We start from the raw sequence: 14,058 nt of genomic DNA on the forward strand, positions 1-14,058 counted from the left end.
GCCCTTTTGGAAAGGAAGGTGAGAGTGAGGACTGGAGATTAGAGTTGAGTGGGCGGTGCTGGAAAAGCACAACAGGTCAGGCAGCATCCGAGCAACAGGAAAATCGATGTTTTGGGCAAAAGCCCTTCATCAGGAATGGAAGTCAACAGTCCTTACTCAGTCTGGGCAATGGGGTCTGACTCTTTCTTAACAATTAAGGATGGGCAACAAACACTGACCGAGCTGGCGATGCCCACATCCCACCAAACAACAATGGAGGAAGTGCTTAATAAGGAAACTCCTGCTCTCATAGCATCATAGACCTATACAGCAAGGAAACAGACCCTATGGTCCAACGTGTTCATGCTAACTAGATATCCTAAGTTAATCTAGTCCCATTTACCAGCATTTGGCCCATATTCCTCTAAACCCTTCCTACTCATGTACCCATCCAGAAGTCTTTTAAATGCTGTAATTATACCAACCTCCACCACGTCCTCTGGCAGCTTGTTCCACACTCTAACCCTTTGCTCAATTACAGGTGACTCCAGTCCCCATTGGGGCATGCCTTCTTCACTCTAACCCTTTGCTCAATTATAGGTGACTCCAGTCCCACTGGGCTCTGCCCCACTTCCCTTCCAGAAGTAGGTCGTAGCAAAGTGGTAAGGTAAGCATCAGCAACCGGCCTTACCCAGCCGGGACAGGGGAAGATGAAGAGGCGGAGAAAGCCTGGTCAAGCCAGGACCGCCATGAGCCTCGGGCTCCATCGCGCCACGTGATCCCCTCGCACGCGCCCACGGCCACTGAAAGTAGGCTCCTCCACCGGATGTCCCCCTCCCCGCTCTGGGCTCGGCGTGTGTTTGTGCCCATGCACCACCCTTTGCATGGAAAAGGTTGACCTTAGGTCTCTTTTAAATCTTTTCCCTCTCACCTTTAACCTTTGCCCCCTAGTTTTGGACTCCACTACCCTGTGGAAAAAGATTTTGCCTATTCACTCTGTCCGTGCCCCTTGTGATTTTTGTTAAACTCCTATACAGTTCCCATGTTTCGAAACACAAAAACGGGGAGACAGAGAGAAAATAAAAGCAGAATAATAATATAGAACAAAGAACTACAGCTGGTGCTAAAGATGTGAAGCATAAACTGCTGGGAAAAATCTGTGGAGGGAAAGCAGAGTCAGCGTTTTCAATGAGGTGAGAGGATAATAATGAAATTTAAGTAAAGGTTAGATAAATAAGGTTGAAGGGGTTAATGGGGAGCAGCTGCCATCGACCAAAGTGGGAGCCAATGGCACAAGATGGCGACGGTCACCCCACGCGCGCGGCTTTCCCGCCCTGACTGGGGGCGGGGACGGCCACCCGCTGTTCCAGGGCCGCCTTGCGGGGCGGAAGTGGGCCCCCCGAATCCGCCAACCGCTGCGGGGCGCAAACACACGCCGAGCCCAGAGCGGGGAGGCGGACATCCGGTGGAGGAGCCTACTTTCAGTGGCCGCGGGCGCGTGCGAGGGGATCACGTGGCGCGATGGAGCCCGAGGCTCATGGCGGTCCTGGCTTGACCAGGCTTTCTCCGCCTCTTCATCTTCCCCTGTCCCGGCTGGGTAAGGCCGGGAGCTACGGCCTACTTCTGGAAGGGAAGTGGGGCAGAGCCCAGTGGGACTGGAGTCACCTATAGTTGAGCATAGGGTTAGAGTAAAGAAGGCATGCCCCAATGGGGACTGGAGTCACCTATAGTTGAGCATAGGGTTAGAGTGAAGAAGGCATGCCCCATTGGGGACTGGAGTCACCTATAGTTGAGCATAGGGTTAGAGTGAAGAAGGCATGCCCCAATGGGGACTGGAGTCGCCTATAGTTGAGCATAGGGTTAGAGTGAAGAAGGCATGCCCCAATGGGGACTGGAGTCACCTATAGTTGAGCATAGGGTTAGAGTGAAGAAGGCATGCCCCAATGGGGACTGGAGTCGCCTATAGTTGAGCATAGGGTTAGAGTGAAGAAGGCATGCCCCAATGGGGACTGGAGTCGCCTATAGTTGAGCATAGGGTTAGAGTGAAGAAGGCATGCCCCATTGGGGACTGGAGTCACCTATAATTGAGCATAGGGTTAGAGTGAAGAAGGCATGCCCCATTGGGGACTGGAGTCACCTATAGTTGAGCCAAGGGTTAGAGTGAAGAAGGCATGCCCCAATGGGGACTGGAGTCACCTATAGTTGAGCATAGGGTTAGAGTAAAGAAGGCATGCCCCAATGGGGACTGGAGTCACCTATAGTTGAGCATAGGGTTAGAGTAAAGAAGGCATGCCCCATTGGGGACTGGAGTCACCTATAGTTGAGCATAGGGTTAGATTGAAGAAGGCATGCCCCATTGGGGACTGGAGTCACCTATAACTGAGCATAGGGTTAGAGTGAAGAAGGCATGCCCCAATGGGGACTGGAGTCACCTATAGTTGAGCGTAGGGTTAGAGTGAAGAAGGCATGCCCCAATGGGGACTGGAGTCACCTATAGTTGAGCCAAGGGTTAGAGTGAAGAAGGCATGCCCCAATGGGGACTGGAGTCGCCTATAATTGAGCAAAGGGTTAGAGTGAAGAAGGCATGCCCCAATGGGGACTGGAGTCACCTGTAAGGACTGAGCAGAGGGTTAGAGTAAAATAGGAATTCCCCAATGGGGACTGGAGTCACCTATAAGGGTTGGGTAGAGAGGGAGATCAGAAGGAGTCAGAAGAAGGATAGGGTAGAGACCAAGGGTGAAGAGGGGATGCCCCAGTGGGACTGGAGTCCCACTGGAGTCACATATAGGGTTTAGAAGTTCAGAAGGATTCAGGAAAAGGATTCGGTAGAGGGTTAGGGTAACAAAGGCATACCCTAATGGGACTGGAGTCACGTGTAAGAACAGGCAGCAGAGTTAGGGGGATGGAGTGGGTGTGTCTACATGGAATTGGAGTGAGCCTAAAACATTAGGAGGGTGTTGGGGAGAAATGTGTAGCTATGGTGCCCCAGTGGGGCTGAAATCACATGTAAAGTTTAGGCAGATGTTTTGGGGTGAGGTTGGTGGTGTTGCCCTTATAGGACTGGAGTCATTTATAATGAATGGGTGAAAGTTTAGGGAGATGGAAGGATGCCCCAATGGAACTGGAGTCACTTATGAAGAAGGTTTCTACATGGAATAAAAGAGCACCCGGCAGTGAGTTATACACTGGAATCTAATTGAGGGGTTCAGGGGCTTTATATACAAAATAGATGTTCAGGAGTGAGTTAAGTTAGGGAGTGGATGGGGGACTGTGGAAGAGAGGTTATAGGCACCACAAATCTCTGCCTCACGTGGTGTTGAGGGGTCCATTGCCGACTGAACTGACACAGTAAGCTGCATGATTGCATCCTGCTTTGCCTAGTTCTTGCCTCCCAACCCTTCTGACTGTGAAACTTAGTGGCTGGTAGGAAAGGCCCTCCATCAGATCCAGGCTTTTAACCCCCTCTCGGGGTATCAGTTTAACTGTGCTTTAATCCCTTTGATGCAATTCTACCAGGTTCTGGAGATCTGTGGAATTCCATTATTCCCCTCTGTCAGATTCCAGTCTGTAACTCCTTCCTGAGTAACTTATTCGGTATATAATTCACTTGAACCCTTTGATTATGTCAGCTGGGAAATCACTCCTATCTTTGTTATTCTCTGTCTAAACTATCCTCACACCCCTTGATTATATTCTAATCTGTAACTCTCCCCTAGTATGTTATTCTATATATAAATCATCTGAACCTCTTTATTAGATCCTCGGTATCTGTTTTCAATATATAAATGCCCATTTCCCCCAATCCCTACACTAGATACCAGCCTGTAACTCACTTCTGAGTATCAATTCTATATATAAAGCCTCTGAACCTCTCAATTAGACTCCAGTCTGTAACTCACTGCAGGGTGTTTTTTATTTTATGTAGCAAAGCTTTGAAGCTCTTGACTATATTCCAGTTCATCTCCCTGAACCCTTGATCAGATTCCAGTCTGTAAACCATTGCTGAGTATGTGTTATTGAATATATAAAAACCACCCGAATGCCTCATTTGATTCCTGTCTGTAATTCACTCCCAGGTATCTTATCTAAACATACCTCTTCTTCTACCCCCCCACCCCCCCTGATTCTGGAACCTCTAGATTAGATTCTAGTCTTTAACTCACTCCTAGATATCTGTTATTCTATCTATAAAGCCCCCAAACCCCTTGATTAGATTCCACTCTGTAACTTACTCCCATTTATCTGTTATTTTGTAGATAAGCCCTCAAATGTCATGATTAGATTCCAGTCTGTATCTCTTGTCTGGGGTTATACCCTTAGTTTAATGTACTTATCGCTTGTTCTTTTCCAATAGATCGTGTATATTAGTTCAACAGCACTTTCAGTGAGCCCTGGGGTATTATAAGCTAAATCTATTGAAAGTTGCATCGTTTAATTCTGCAGTTGTTTAGTTGGTGGAACTTCAACTGCTGGAACCTTTGCTCAGAATTGAAACTAACTGGCTGCTTGAATTCCTTCAGGTCTTCGGAAGCCTCTGCAGAAAATGAAAATGTAAGTTTCATGCAGCATTATTTTATTTCCTTATGGACGTATAATCTTGGGTAGGGAGATTTAATGATGTTTACAAACAGAAGTAATTAGTTGCCAGCCATGCCTCGTGAACTTCCTTCACCATTCAGCAAGATTGTGGCTGATCTGAGTCGAACTGAACTGGTAGATCTGTGGGTTTTGGGTTGCTGATGGACTCTAGAGTGCTGGCCGCATGTGTTTCCATGGTGATATGCCTCACTGCCCATCTCTCATGTGGGAGCAATGCAGTCGATGTGGATGGATTGTTTGCCTGTAGGGGGTGTCACAGTTGAGTGATCTTGGCTTGACGTCCAGTTGTTACGGTGGAGTTTGATTAGATAACCTGCAGTATGGAAACAGGCCATTTGGCCCAACAAGTCCACACCCACTCAGACCGTTCCCCTACCCTACACTTACCCCGGACTAATGCACCTAACACTATGGGCAATTTAGCACGGCCAGTTCACCTGACTAGCACATCTTTGGATTGTGGGAGGATACCAGAGCACCCGGAGGAAACCCATGCAGACAATGTGCAAACTCCACACAGGCAGAGGTGGGAATCAAACCCGGATCCCTGACACTGAGGCAACAGTGCTAACCACTGATTCACCGTGCTGCCCTATTGAACCCATGTCACCAGAGCATTTTCCCAGGTCTATGGATTACTAATCTAGTGACAATACTGCTATGGAACCATCTTGCCTCTGTTCATTGAATTGAATTTATTGTCACATGTACCGAGGCACAGTGAAAAGCTTTGTCTTGCGAGCAATACATGCAGATCACATAGTTAAGTAGCATAGATAAGTAAATACTAGGTAAACAGCAGAAACAACAGAAACACAGGTATAGGCTTCATCTGACTGTACTCCCCAGTGTTCAGGCTTTCATAGAATTATACAGCATGGAAACAGACCCTTCAGTCCAACTTGTCCATGCTGACCAGATGTCTAAAATTAATCTAGTCCCATTTACCTGCATTTGGCATATCTCTCTAAACCCTTCCTATTCATGTTCCCATCCAGTTGTCTCAAATGTTGTAATTGTAACAGCCTCCACCACTTCCTCTGGCAGCTCATTCCATATACACACCACCCTCTCTGTGAAAATGTTGTGCCGAAGGTCTCTTTTAAATATTTCCCCTCTCACTTTAAACCTATTCCCTCTAATTTTGGACTGCCCTACCCTGGGAAAAAGAGCTTGGCTATTCTGGGCTCTTAAACAGTTAATTGACCTGCCATTAGCACAAAATGCTAAAGGAATGCAGGTTACAGGCAGTTGAATTACTAAGAATACTGCTGTCTTATCAGTCATTAGTGTGCTTCTGGAATTGAAACAAGATTGGATTTGTCTGTTCCTATATTGATCCCAGGGCGACAAATGAAAGCAGTGAAAAGCAGGTAGCAAGGAGGATGATTCACCGTGAAGGAGCTTCTAACAGAAGACAGGAACCAAAGAATTCGAAAGGTACGTGGAAAGGGTTAACATATATCATTTTTTATTCTTCAGATATTCTCCTCCCAAGTCTTCAATGAACAAAGAGATTTGTCATTTTGGGGCAAGAATAAATGAGCAGTCAGAAATACTGTATGACGTCTGGTAGAGTTTTGAAAAGAAAACTTTATTAAAATTGTTCTTGGAGTTATGCAAGGCCAGCATTAACTACTTTTCGTTTTTGTCCACTTGAGAAGGTGTGAACTGCTGCAGTCAATTGGTAGCGGAGTTGCTAGCAGGCTATTACAGAGGGCAGTTAAGAATCGACCACATCTTTGAGAGCCTGGAATTGGCGTGTAGGCTGGGCTGGGAAAGGATGGCAGATTACCCTCCTAAAGAAGCAGCTTGGTTTTTCTGGCGATCCAATAGTTTCATGATCATTTGTATATTTAAATTTCCACCGATGTCATTGCTTGGATCAGAACGCGCGCCTCTGGATTATCAGTTCAGACATTTTATTGACAAGGTCAGTGGCATTGCCACTTTCAAGTGCTATTAAGCCCTTCAGGCCTGTGATTTCCAAAGCTCTCTATTGCTGGGGTATTTTTCACCTCTGGTCTTGTCCGACAAACAACAACAGACGGGAAAGGATGCTTGAAGTCACCCAGCCTGTCCACGTATGTATTCATCTGCAGGAGGTGTTACAATTCCATTTAATGTAGATATATGAACATCCATACTGTCCTGACGGAACTTGGGAGAGCTGAGCCCATTCAGAGCTCAGAGTAGTGAGCTAGTTCTGGATATCTCGTGTCAGACGCGCAGAGAATGTGGCTCATTGACCATAATCAGTGCCTCAGTGCTGGGAATTTTGGCTGGAGAGATGACAATGATGTTGGAATGCCAAACCTCAGTACATTTGCAGGATTTTGCACCTGGGATTAGCAGGATGGGAGAGAGGGAATTAAGGGTGGACCATGGTTTTTTTCTTTCTTCTAACAGTCACCTTGTTCCATTGCGGGGTGGGGGGGGAGGGGGTGAAGAAAATCCAATTTGGAAACTTGAATTGGACAGTATGATCTTTGGCATTCACCCAAGTTGAACCTGGGAAGTTCCTAGTTTCATCCCTATTTTATGGTGAGTTTAGTAATCCAGGTAAGGGAGGTGCCTTGGGTCGAACTGTTTCAGCTCTGCCTCCCTTGGCTATGGAGCACGGGAGAATGTTGCCTGAGTTCCTGCTGTAGTCACTGATTCCCGTGTGCAGGGATCATATGGAGTTGGGGGTGGTGTGGGGTGGGGGCTTGCTTACTAGTGATGCATCCCCTTGTCTGAATTTCCTATTGATTCAGCTAATGTACTAGTGGAACTCTGGATCCCAGAGGAACCACATCCTAGCTGGATTGAACAGATGTGGTAGTGGGGGGGGAGGGGGTTGGGCACCTTTAAACATATATGGGAATGGCTTTGTATTATCACTAGACTATTATTTTAGGTAAGGTTTGAACCCCACTGCACCTGATGGAATTCTTAATTCCATAAAAATCTGGAATTAAGAGTCTAATTGTGTTCATGAACTCTTGCCAATTCGAGTCATGGAGTTAGACAGCATGGAAACACACATGTTGGTCCAATTATCCATGCCAACCAAGATTCCCAAACTAAAGTAGTCCCATTTGCCTGTGTTTGGCCCATTTCCCTCTAAACCTTTCCAATTCATATACTTGTCCAATAGTTAAATGTTGTAACTATACCTGCGCCCACCACTTTTTCTGAATTGTAGGCAAATAATGTTTTTTAGGGAAGGAAGTGTTTTGTCCTCACTTGGTTTAGCCTCTACATAACTCTAGGCTCACAGCAATGTGATTGTCCATCACTAGTTGAGATTCAGTAAATGCTGGCCCAGTCAGTGGCACTGTCATCTTGTAAATGAATAAAACAATTAACCCTTTTTAAACTTGTTTTTCCATAGGACCCAGAAAGAAGGGCATCTACATTGGGAACCTTCCATCCGAGATTGCGGAGGTGCGTCGGGACACAATGATTCCATCCTTATTAAGACCTATGGTTTTGAATGATCAGCTTTGCTGTGTGCAGGAGCCTGATCTAGATTCTTTCAACCACACATGATTGTTGATCACGGGAGAGAGAGTTTGTGTTTCAGTTATTATCCCCATTGTATATTGTCCTCGCATAATGGTTACTGTAAACCTACTGTTCACAGAGTATTTGGGAAACTAAACCTAGAGAGCATAATTTAATCCCATTAAATCGGATTTTTGTTCTCTCAAAGTCATGAATCTATGGAACACAGTTTCTGGAGATTGCTGAAGGCAGAGTCATTGAATACTTTTAAAGCTGAGTTAGATTCTTGATTTGGAGAAGGCAGTCAAGGTAGAAGACAGAAGGTGGTGGTGGAAGGTTGTTTTTCAGACTGGAGGCCTGTGACCAGTGGAGTGCCACAAGGATCAGTGCTGGGTCTACTACTTTTCATCATTTATGTAAATGATTTGAATGTGAGCATAAGAGGGAAAGTTGGTAAGTTTGCAGGTGACACCAAAGTTGGAGGTGTAGTGGACAGCAAAGAAGCTTACCTTAGATTACAACGGGATCTTGATCAGACAGACCATCGGGCTGAGGAGTGGCAGATGGAGTTTAATTTAGATAAATGTGAGGTGCTGCATTTTGGGAAAGCAAATGTTAGCAGGACTTATACATATAATGGTAAGGTCCTAGGGAGTGTTGCTGAACAAAGACCTTCAACAAAGAGTTCAGGTTCATAGCTCCCTGAAAGTAGAGTTGCAGGTAGACAGGATAGTGAAGAAGGTGTTTGGTATCCTTTCCTTTATCGGTTGAAGTATTGAGTACAGGAGTTGGGAGGTTAAGTTGCAGCTGTACAGGACATTGGTTAGGCCACTGTTGGAATATTGTGTGCAATTCTGGTCTCCTTCCTATTGGAAAGATGTTGTGAAACTTGAAAGGGTTCAGAAAAGGTTTACAAGGATATTGCCAGGGTTGGAGGATTTGAGCTACAGGGAGAGGCTGAACAGGCTGGGGCTGTTTTCCCTGGAGTGTCGGAGGCTGAGGGGTGATCTTATAGAGGTTTATAAAGTCATGAGGGACATGGATAGATAAATAGACAAAGTCTCTTCCCTGGGGTCGGGGAGTCCAGAACTAGACTTAGGTTGAGAGTGAGAAGGGAAAGATATAAAAGAGACCTAAGGGGCAACTGTTTCACACACAGGGTGGTACGTGTATGGAATGAGCTGCAAGAGGAAATGGTGGAGGTAGTACAATTGCAACATTTAAAAGGCATCTGGATGGGGACATGAATAGGAAACGTTTGGAGGGAATTGGACTGGGTGCTGGCAGGTGGGGCTAAATTGGGTTGAGATATCTGGTTGGCGTGGACAAGTTGGACCGAGAGGTCTGTTTCTGTGCTGTACATCTTTGACTCTATGACTCTAAGAGTATGCGACAATAGATAGAATAGTAGAGTACATGGTCAGATTAGCCATGATCAAATGGTAGAGCAGGCTGAGAGAGAAGGGAGAGAAGGGAGATTGGACAGAGAGAAAATGAGTTATGTTTGCTGCTGAGGGCGATAGTTTGTACTTTACTCCAGCCATCATTCACTATTACATTGTTCCTGGCTGCATAAACTCCAGAATGTGTTGAAACGCCAGCTGCAGTGGGCAATGAATTTGAGTCCTGGTGCCAGGGGAAGGAGAGAGAGAGACCTAAGGAGCAAATGATGGACACACCTGAGTAACTCAGCCACTAACTCTGGATGGAGAAACAGTTAACACCAAATGCTTGCCTTCTCCAGAAACATGTGCTGCTTGAGTTGCTGAATATTTTTAGCCTATGCTGATTTCACTTTCAATTTCTTGCATCTGCAGTGTTTTTTGATTTAGTTCACTGGCATTTCTCAACTAAAAAAAGTCATCTGCTCATTCTGCTTTTCTCTCCAGTTTTGACAAAGATTTCTCTCTCTGCCCCTACCTCTCTCTCTGCCCTGCTTCTCTCTCTCTCTCTCTCTTTTCCCCCCCCCGCAACTTCACTCCTTTTACTCCGCCCTCGCTCGTTCTCTCCCTTTGCTCACCCTCCCTGCTCTCTTTCTCTCTAGCTCTGCCCTGTCTCTCTGCCGTTTCAAAAAAGAATCTGTTGCCCTTATCCATCTGGCCTACAGCAGTGGGGCTGTCAACATCTGAAATGGCCAAATGAGTCATTCAATTAGAGTGCAGTTAGCAATGGGCAACCAGCTTTATTTTTGCTGGTGAACTCATTCCCACGAAGAGTAACAGACTCTACTTGTATTTTATCTTGTGTTTGGTTCCTAGAATAGAAATGAAGGAAATGGGTGAGGTATGGGGAAATTGGGGTTTTGGCCTCGTTTCTTCTGCTCTCATTAGACATTGTTTGGAAAGGGCTCGGAGATGTGATGTCTGACCACAGTTTCCATTTCTTCCAGGAGCAGATCCAGAAGCTGTTTGCTGCATTTGAGCCTGTGACAGTTCGCAAAATAGTGTCAGGGCTGAAGTGGTAAGCTGCAGATTGGTGGTTCGGGAACAGCTTGCACTTAGAGAGCATCTTTATCCTTTAGCGTAGTAAGACATCTGGCAAAGTTTCGCACGGAGAGAAAATTTGCGGACAAAATTTGACCAAGAGGCACCAAGGAGGTAGAAGGATCAGGCTGTATGGAGTTAGGGAGAAGTATAGGGGCTGAAGGAGATTATAGAGGTGAGGATATAGAGAGGGTTAAAAACGACTGCTCTCCTATTCATTTCTGGCTCTTGCACGATGAGTAACAGCCCGCTCTAGTGTTCTCAGCCAACAGATTCATAGCTCCTTGAAAGTGGAGTTGCAAGTAGATAGGATAGTGAAGAAGGCATTTGATATGCTTTCCTTTTATTGGTCAGAGTATTGAGTACAGGAGTTGGGAGGTCATGTTGCAGCTGTACAGGACATTGGTTAGGCCACTTTTGGAATATTGCGTGTAATTCTGGTCTCCTTCCTATTGGAAAGATGTTGTGAAACTTGAAAGGGTTCAGAAAAGATTTACAAGAAGCGTTGGAGGCTGAGGGGTGACCTTATAGAGATTTATACAATCATGAGGGGCATGTATAGGATAAATCGACAAAGTCTCTTCCCTGGGATGGGGGAGTCCAGAACTAGAGAGCATAGGTTTAGAGTGAGGGGGGTTGGAAAGATATAAAAGAGACCTAAGGGACAACTTTTTCATGCAGAGTGTGGTGTGTGTATGGAATGAGCTGCCAGAGGAAGTGGTGGAGGCTGGTACAATTGTAACTTTTAAGAGGCATCTGGATGGATATGTGAATAGGAAGGGTTTGGAGGGAATTGGGCTGGGTGCTGGCAGGTGGGACTAGATTGGGTTGGGATATCTGGTTGGCATGGATGAGTTGGACCGAAGGGACTGTTTCCATGCTGTACATCTCTATGACTGAGCAGAGTTTGCACATTCTCCCTGTGTCTTCATGGGTTTCCTTCAAGTGGGGGGTGGGATGGGAAGTTGGGGTGGAGGGGAGGGGAGTGGAGTGGTGTTCACTGTGATGTGGAGAAAAAGCAGGACGAGTGGGTGACATGGAGTAGTAGAAATTGAGGACTGCAGATGCTGGAGATCAGAGTCGAGAGTGTCGTGCTGGAAAACCACAGCAGGTCAGGCAGCATTTTAGGAGCAGGAGAAACGTCGTTTCGGACATAAGCCCTTCATCAGGAATGTAGGGGAGGGCTGAGAGATAAATATGATGGGGGGAGGGGTGGGACTGACAGGAAGTTAGCTGGGAAGGTGATAGGTCGATGCAGGTGGCGGGTAATGGTGATAGTTCAGAGCGGATAGGTGGGAAGGAAGATGGACAGGTAGGACGGTTCACGAGAGCAGTGCAGAGTTGAAGGGTTGGATCTGGGATGAAGTGGGAGGAGGGGAGTTTAGAAAACTGGTGAAATTGGTGTTGATGCCATGTGGTTAGAGGGTCCCAAGGCAGAAGATGAGGTGTTCTTCCTCCAGATGTCAGGTGACCAGGATTTGGCGGTGGAGGAGGCCCAGGACTTGCATGTCCTTGGCAGAGTTGGAGTTGGAATTGAAGTATTCAGCCACAGGGCGGTGAAGTTACTTGGTGAGTGTGTCCCAGAGATGTTCTCCGAAACATTCTGTGAGTTGGCATCCTGTCTCCCCAGTGTAAAGGAGACAACATGAAGAGCAATGGATAAGTAGATGAGGAGTTTGGGTGTGCAGGAAAATCTGTGCCGATGTGGAAGGATCTTTAGGGACCTTGGATGGAGGTGAGGGAGGGAGGTGTGGGTGCAGGTTTTACACGTCTTGCAATGGCAAGGGGAGATGCCAGGAGTGGAGGGTGGATGTGGACCTAACGAAGGAGTCGTGGAGGGAACTGGTCTCTGCAGAATGCTGATAGGATGAAGAAGGAAATATATCTCTGGTGCGGTCTGACTGTAGCTGGCAGAAATGGTGGAGGATGATGCGCTGTATCGGAAGGTGAGGACCAGGGGAGTTATATCCTTGTTGTGGTTGGAGGGTTCAAGGGCAGAGGTGCGGGAAGTGAAGGAGATGCACCAGAGGACATTGTTGACCAAGTGGGAGGTGAAATTGCGGTCCTTGAAATAGCAGGCTGAATGGAATGTTCTGAAGTGGAATTGCTTCTGCTGGGAACAGACCTGTCAGAGGCGGAGGAATTGGGAGTAAGGATAGTGTTTTTAGAGGAGAGGGGAGTGGGAGGAGGTGTAGTCCGGGGAGTTGGTGGGTTTGAACTAGCTATCCGTGTTGAGTCGATCACCAGAAATGGAGATGGAGAGGTCCAGGAAGGGGAAGGAGGTGTCTGAGATGGTCCAGGTGAACTTGATGTCAGGGTGGAAGATGTTTGTGAAGTTGATGAACTGTTCAACCTGCTTGTGGGAGCACGAGGTGGCACTGATACAGTCATCAATGTAGTGGAGGAAACGGTGGGTATGGTGCTTGTGCATCTATGAAAGATGGAGTGTTCCACGTATCCAACGAAGAGGCAGGCATAGATGGGGCTCATGTGGGTGCCCATGGCTACTCCTTTTGGTCTGAAGGGAGTGGGAGGATTGAAAGGAGAAGTTGTTCAGCCAATCGAATGAGTGTGTCAGTGGAGGGGTACCGGTTTGGTCGGCGGGAGAGGAAGAAATCGAGGGCTTGAAGGCCTTCGCTATGGCGGATGGACGTGTACAGGGACTGGATGGCCGTGGTGAAAATGAGGCATTGGGGGCCAGTGAAACAAATGTCATGGAGGATGTGCGCCAGGGATCCTGCTAGATTGTGGAATCAAATTCCAGGTTTCATCTGAACAAAAATTAGCATGAAAGTGGCAAAAAAGCACCAATGGGTTCACTGAAAACGAACCCTTACCTGGTCTGTCCAAAATCTTAGACATGGGTAACTTAGCAAGTTACTGTTGTATTGGGTATTGTCGGCAACCTCTTCAGGAAACCTTGGGATGGGCAGTAAATGTGAGAGTTGTGGTTGTATGATTTTTGGAGGTGATAGTTGTTCTTGCAACATTTCCGATGTTCCCATCCTTTGTTGGCAGCTACGCTTTTGTTGACGTAGGGGATGCTGAAAATGTGGCGCTGGCTATCAGTCACTTGAACAACACCATCTACAATGGGCGACGCCTGGTCGTGAGAGAGCTGTGCGAGTCCCGGGGCAGTGAAAGATTGACACAAACAACAGAAGTTGAATTGCCGGTAGGATTTGGTAGCTTGCCATGGATGGTGGCAGTTTGCACTGAGACGGTCAAGCCTTCTCTTTCACCTTGCAGACACTGTCATCAATAATGCATAGAGTTGCCAACTCTCCAGTTTTGCAATGGAGTCACCAGGAATTGTAGATTAGCTTTATGGATAATTGTTGTGTGCAGACCCATGAGAATAACAACACTGAAGAAGCTTTACACCATCCAGGATAAAGCAGCATCTTGACTGGTACACTACTCGCCATCTTCAGCGTCGACTCCCTCCACCCTGATACTCAGTCACAGCATTGTGCATCATCTACAGTAACTCACCAAACTCTTACAG

General features: G+C 46.7%; 1 protein-coding gene across 5 annotated transcripts in view; it reads left to right on the forward strand.

Moving 5' to 3' along the window:
• Window positions 1-1,365: 1,365 nt before the first annotated feature.
• The window catches only part of LOC140453935 (tudor domain-containing protein 10-like), a 32,946-nt gene continuing 20,253 nt past the window's right edge, over window positions 1,366-14,058 (forward strand). For 2 of the 5 annotated variants that reach the window (XM_072548790.1, XM_072548793.1), the window contains exons 1-6: window positions 1,366-1,576; window positions 4,500-4,530; window positions 5,924-6,018; window positions 7,955-8,007; window positions 10,457-10,527; window positions 13,569-13,725. In XM_072548790.1, coding sequence (XP_072404891.1) covers window positions 1,501-1,576; window positions 4,500-4,530; window positions 5,924-6,018; window positions 7,955-8,007; window positions 10,457-10,527; window positions 13,569-13,725 — 483 coding nt within the window. In that variant the 5' untranslated portion in view covers window positions 1,366-1,500. The remainder of the gene's footprint in view (window positions 1,577-4,499; window positions 4,531-5,923; window positions 6,019-7,954; window positions 8,008-10,456; window positions 10,528-13,568; window positions 13,726-14,058) is intronic. The other 3 variants (XM_072548794.1, XM_072548795.1, XM_072548791.1) reach the window with 2 other exon arrangements.

The sequence above is a fragment of the Chiloscyllium punctatum genome, chromosome 28 (assembly GCF_047496795.1).
Source record: "Chiloscyllium punctatum isolate Juve2018m chromosome 28, sChiPun1.3, whole genome shotgun sequence".
Taxonomy (NCBI): Eukaryota; Metazoa; Chordata; class Chondrichthyes; order Orectolobiformes; family Hemiscylliidae; genus Chiloscyllium; species Chiloscyllium punctatum.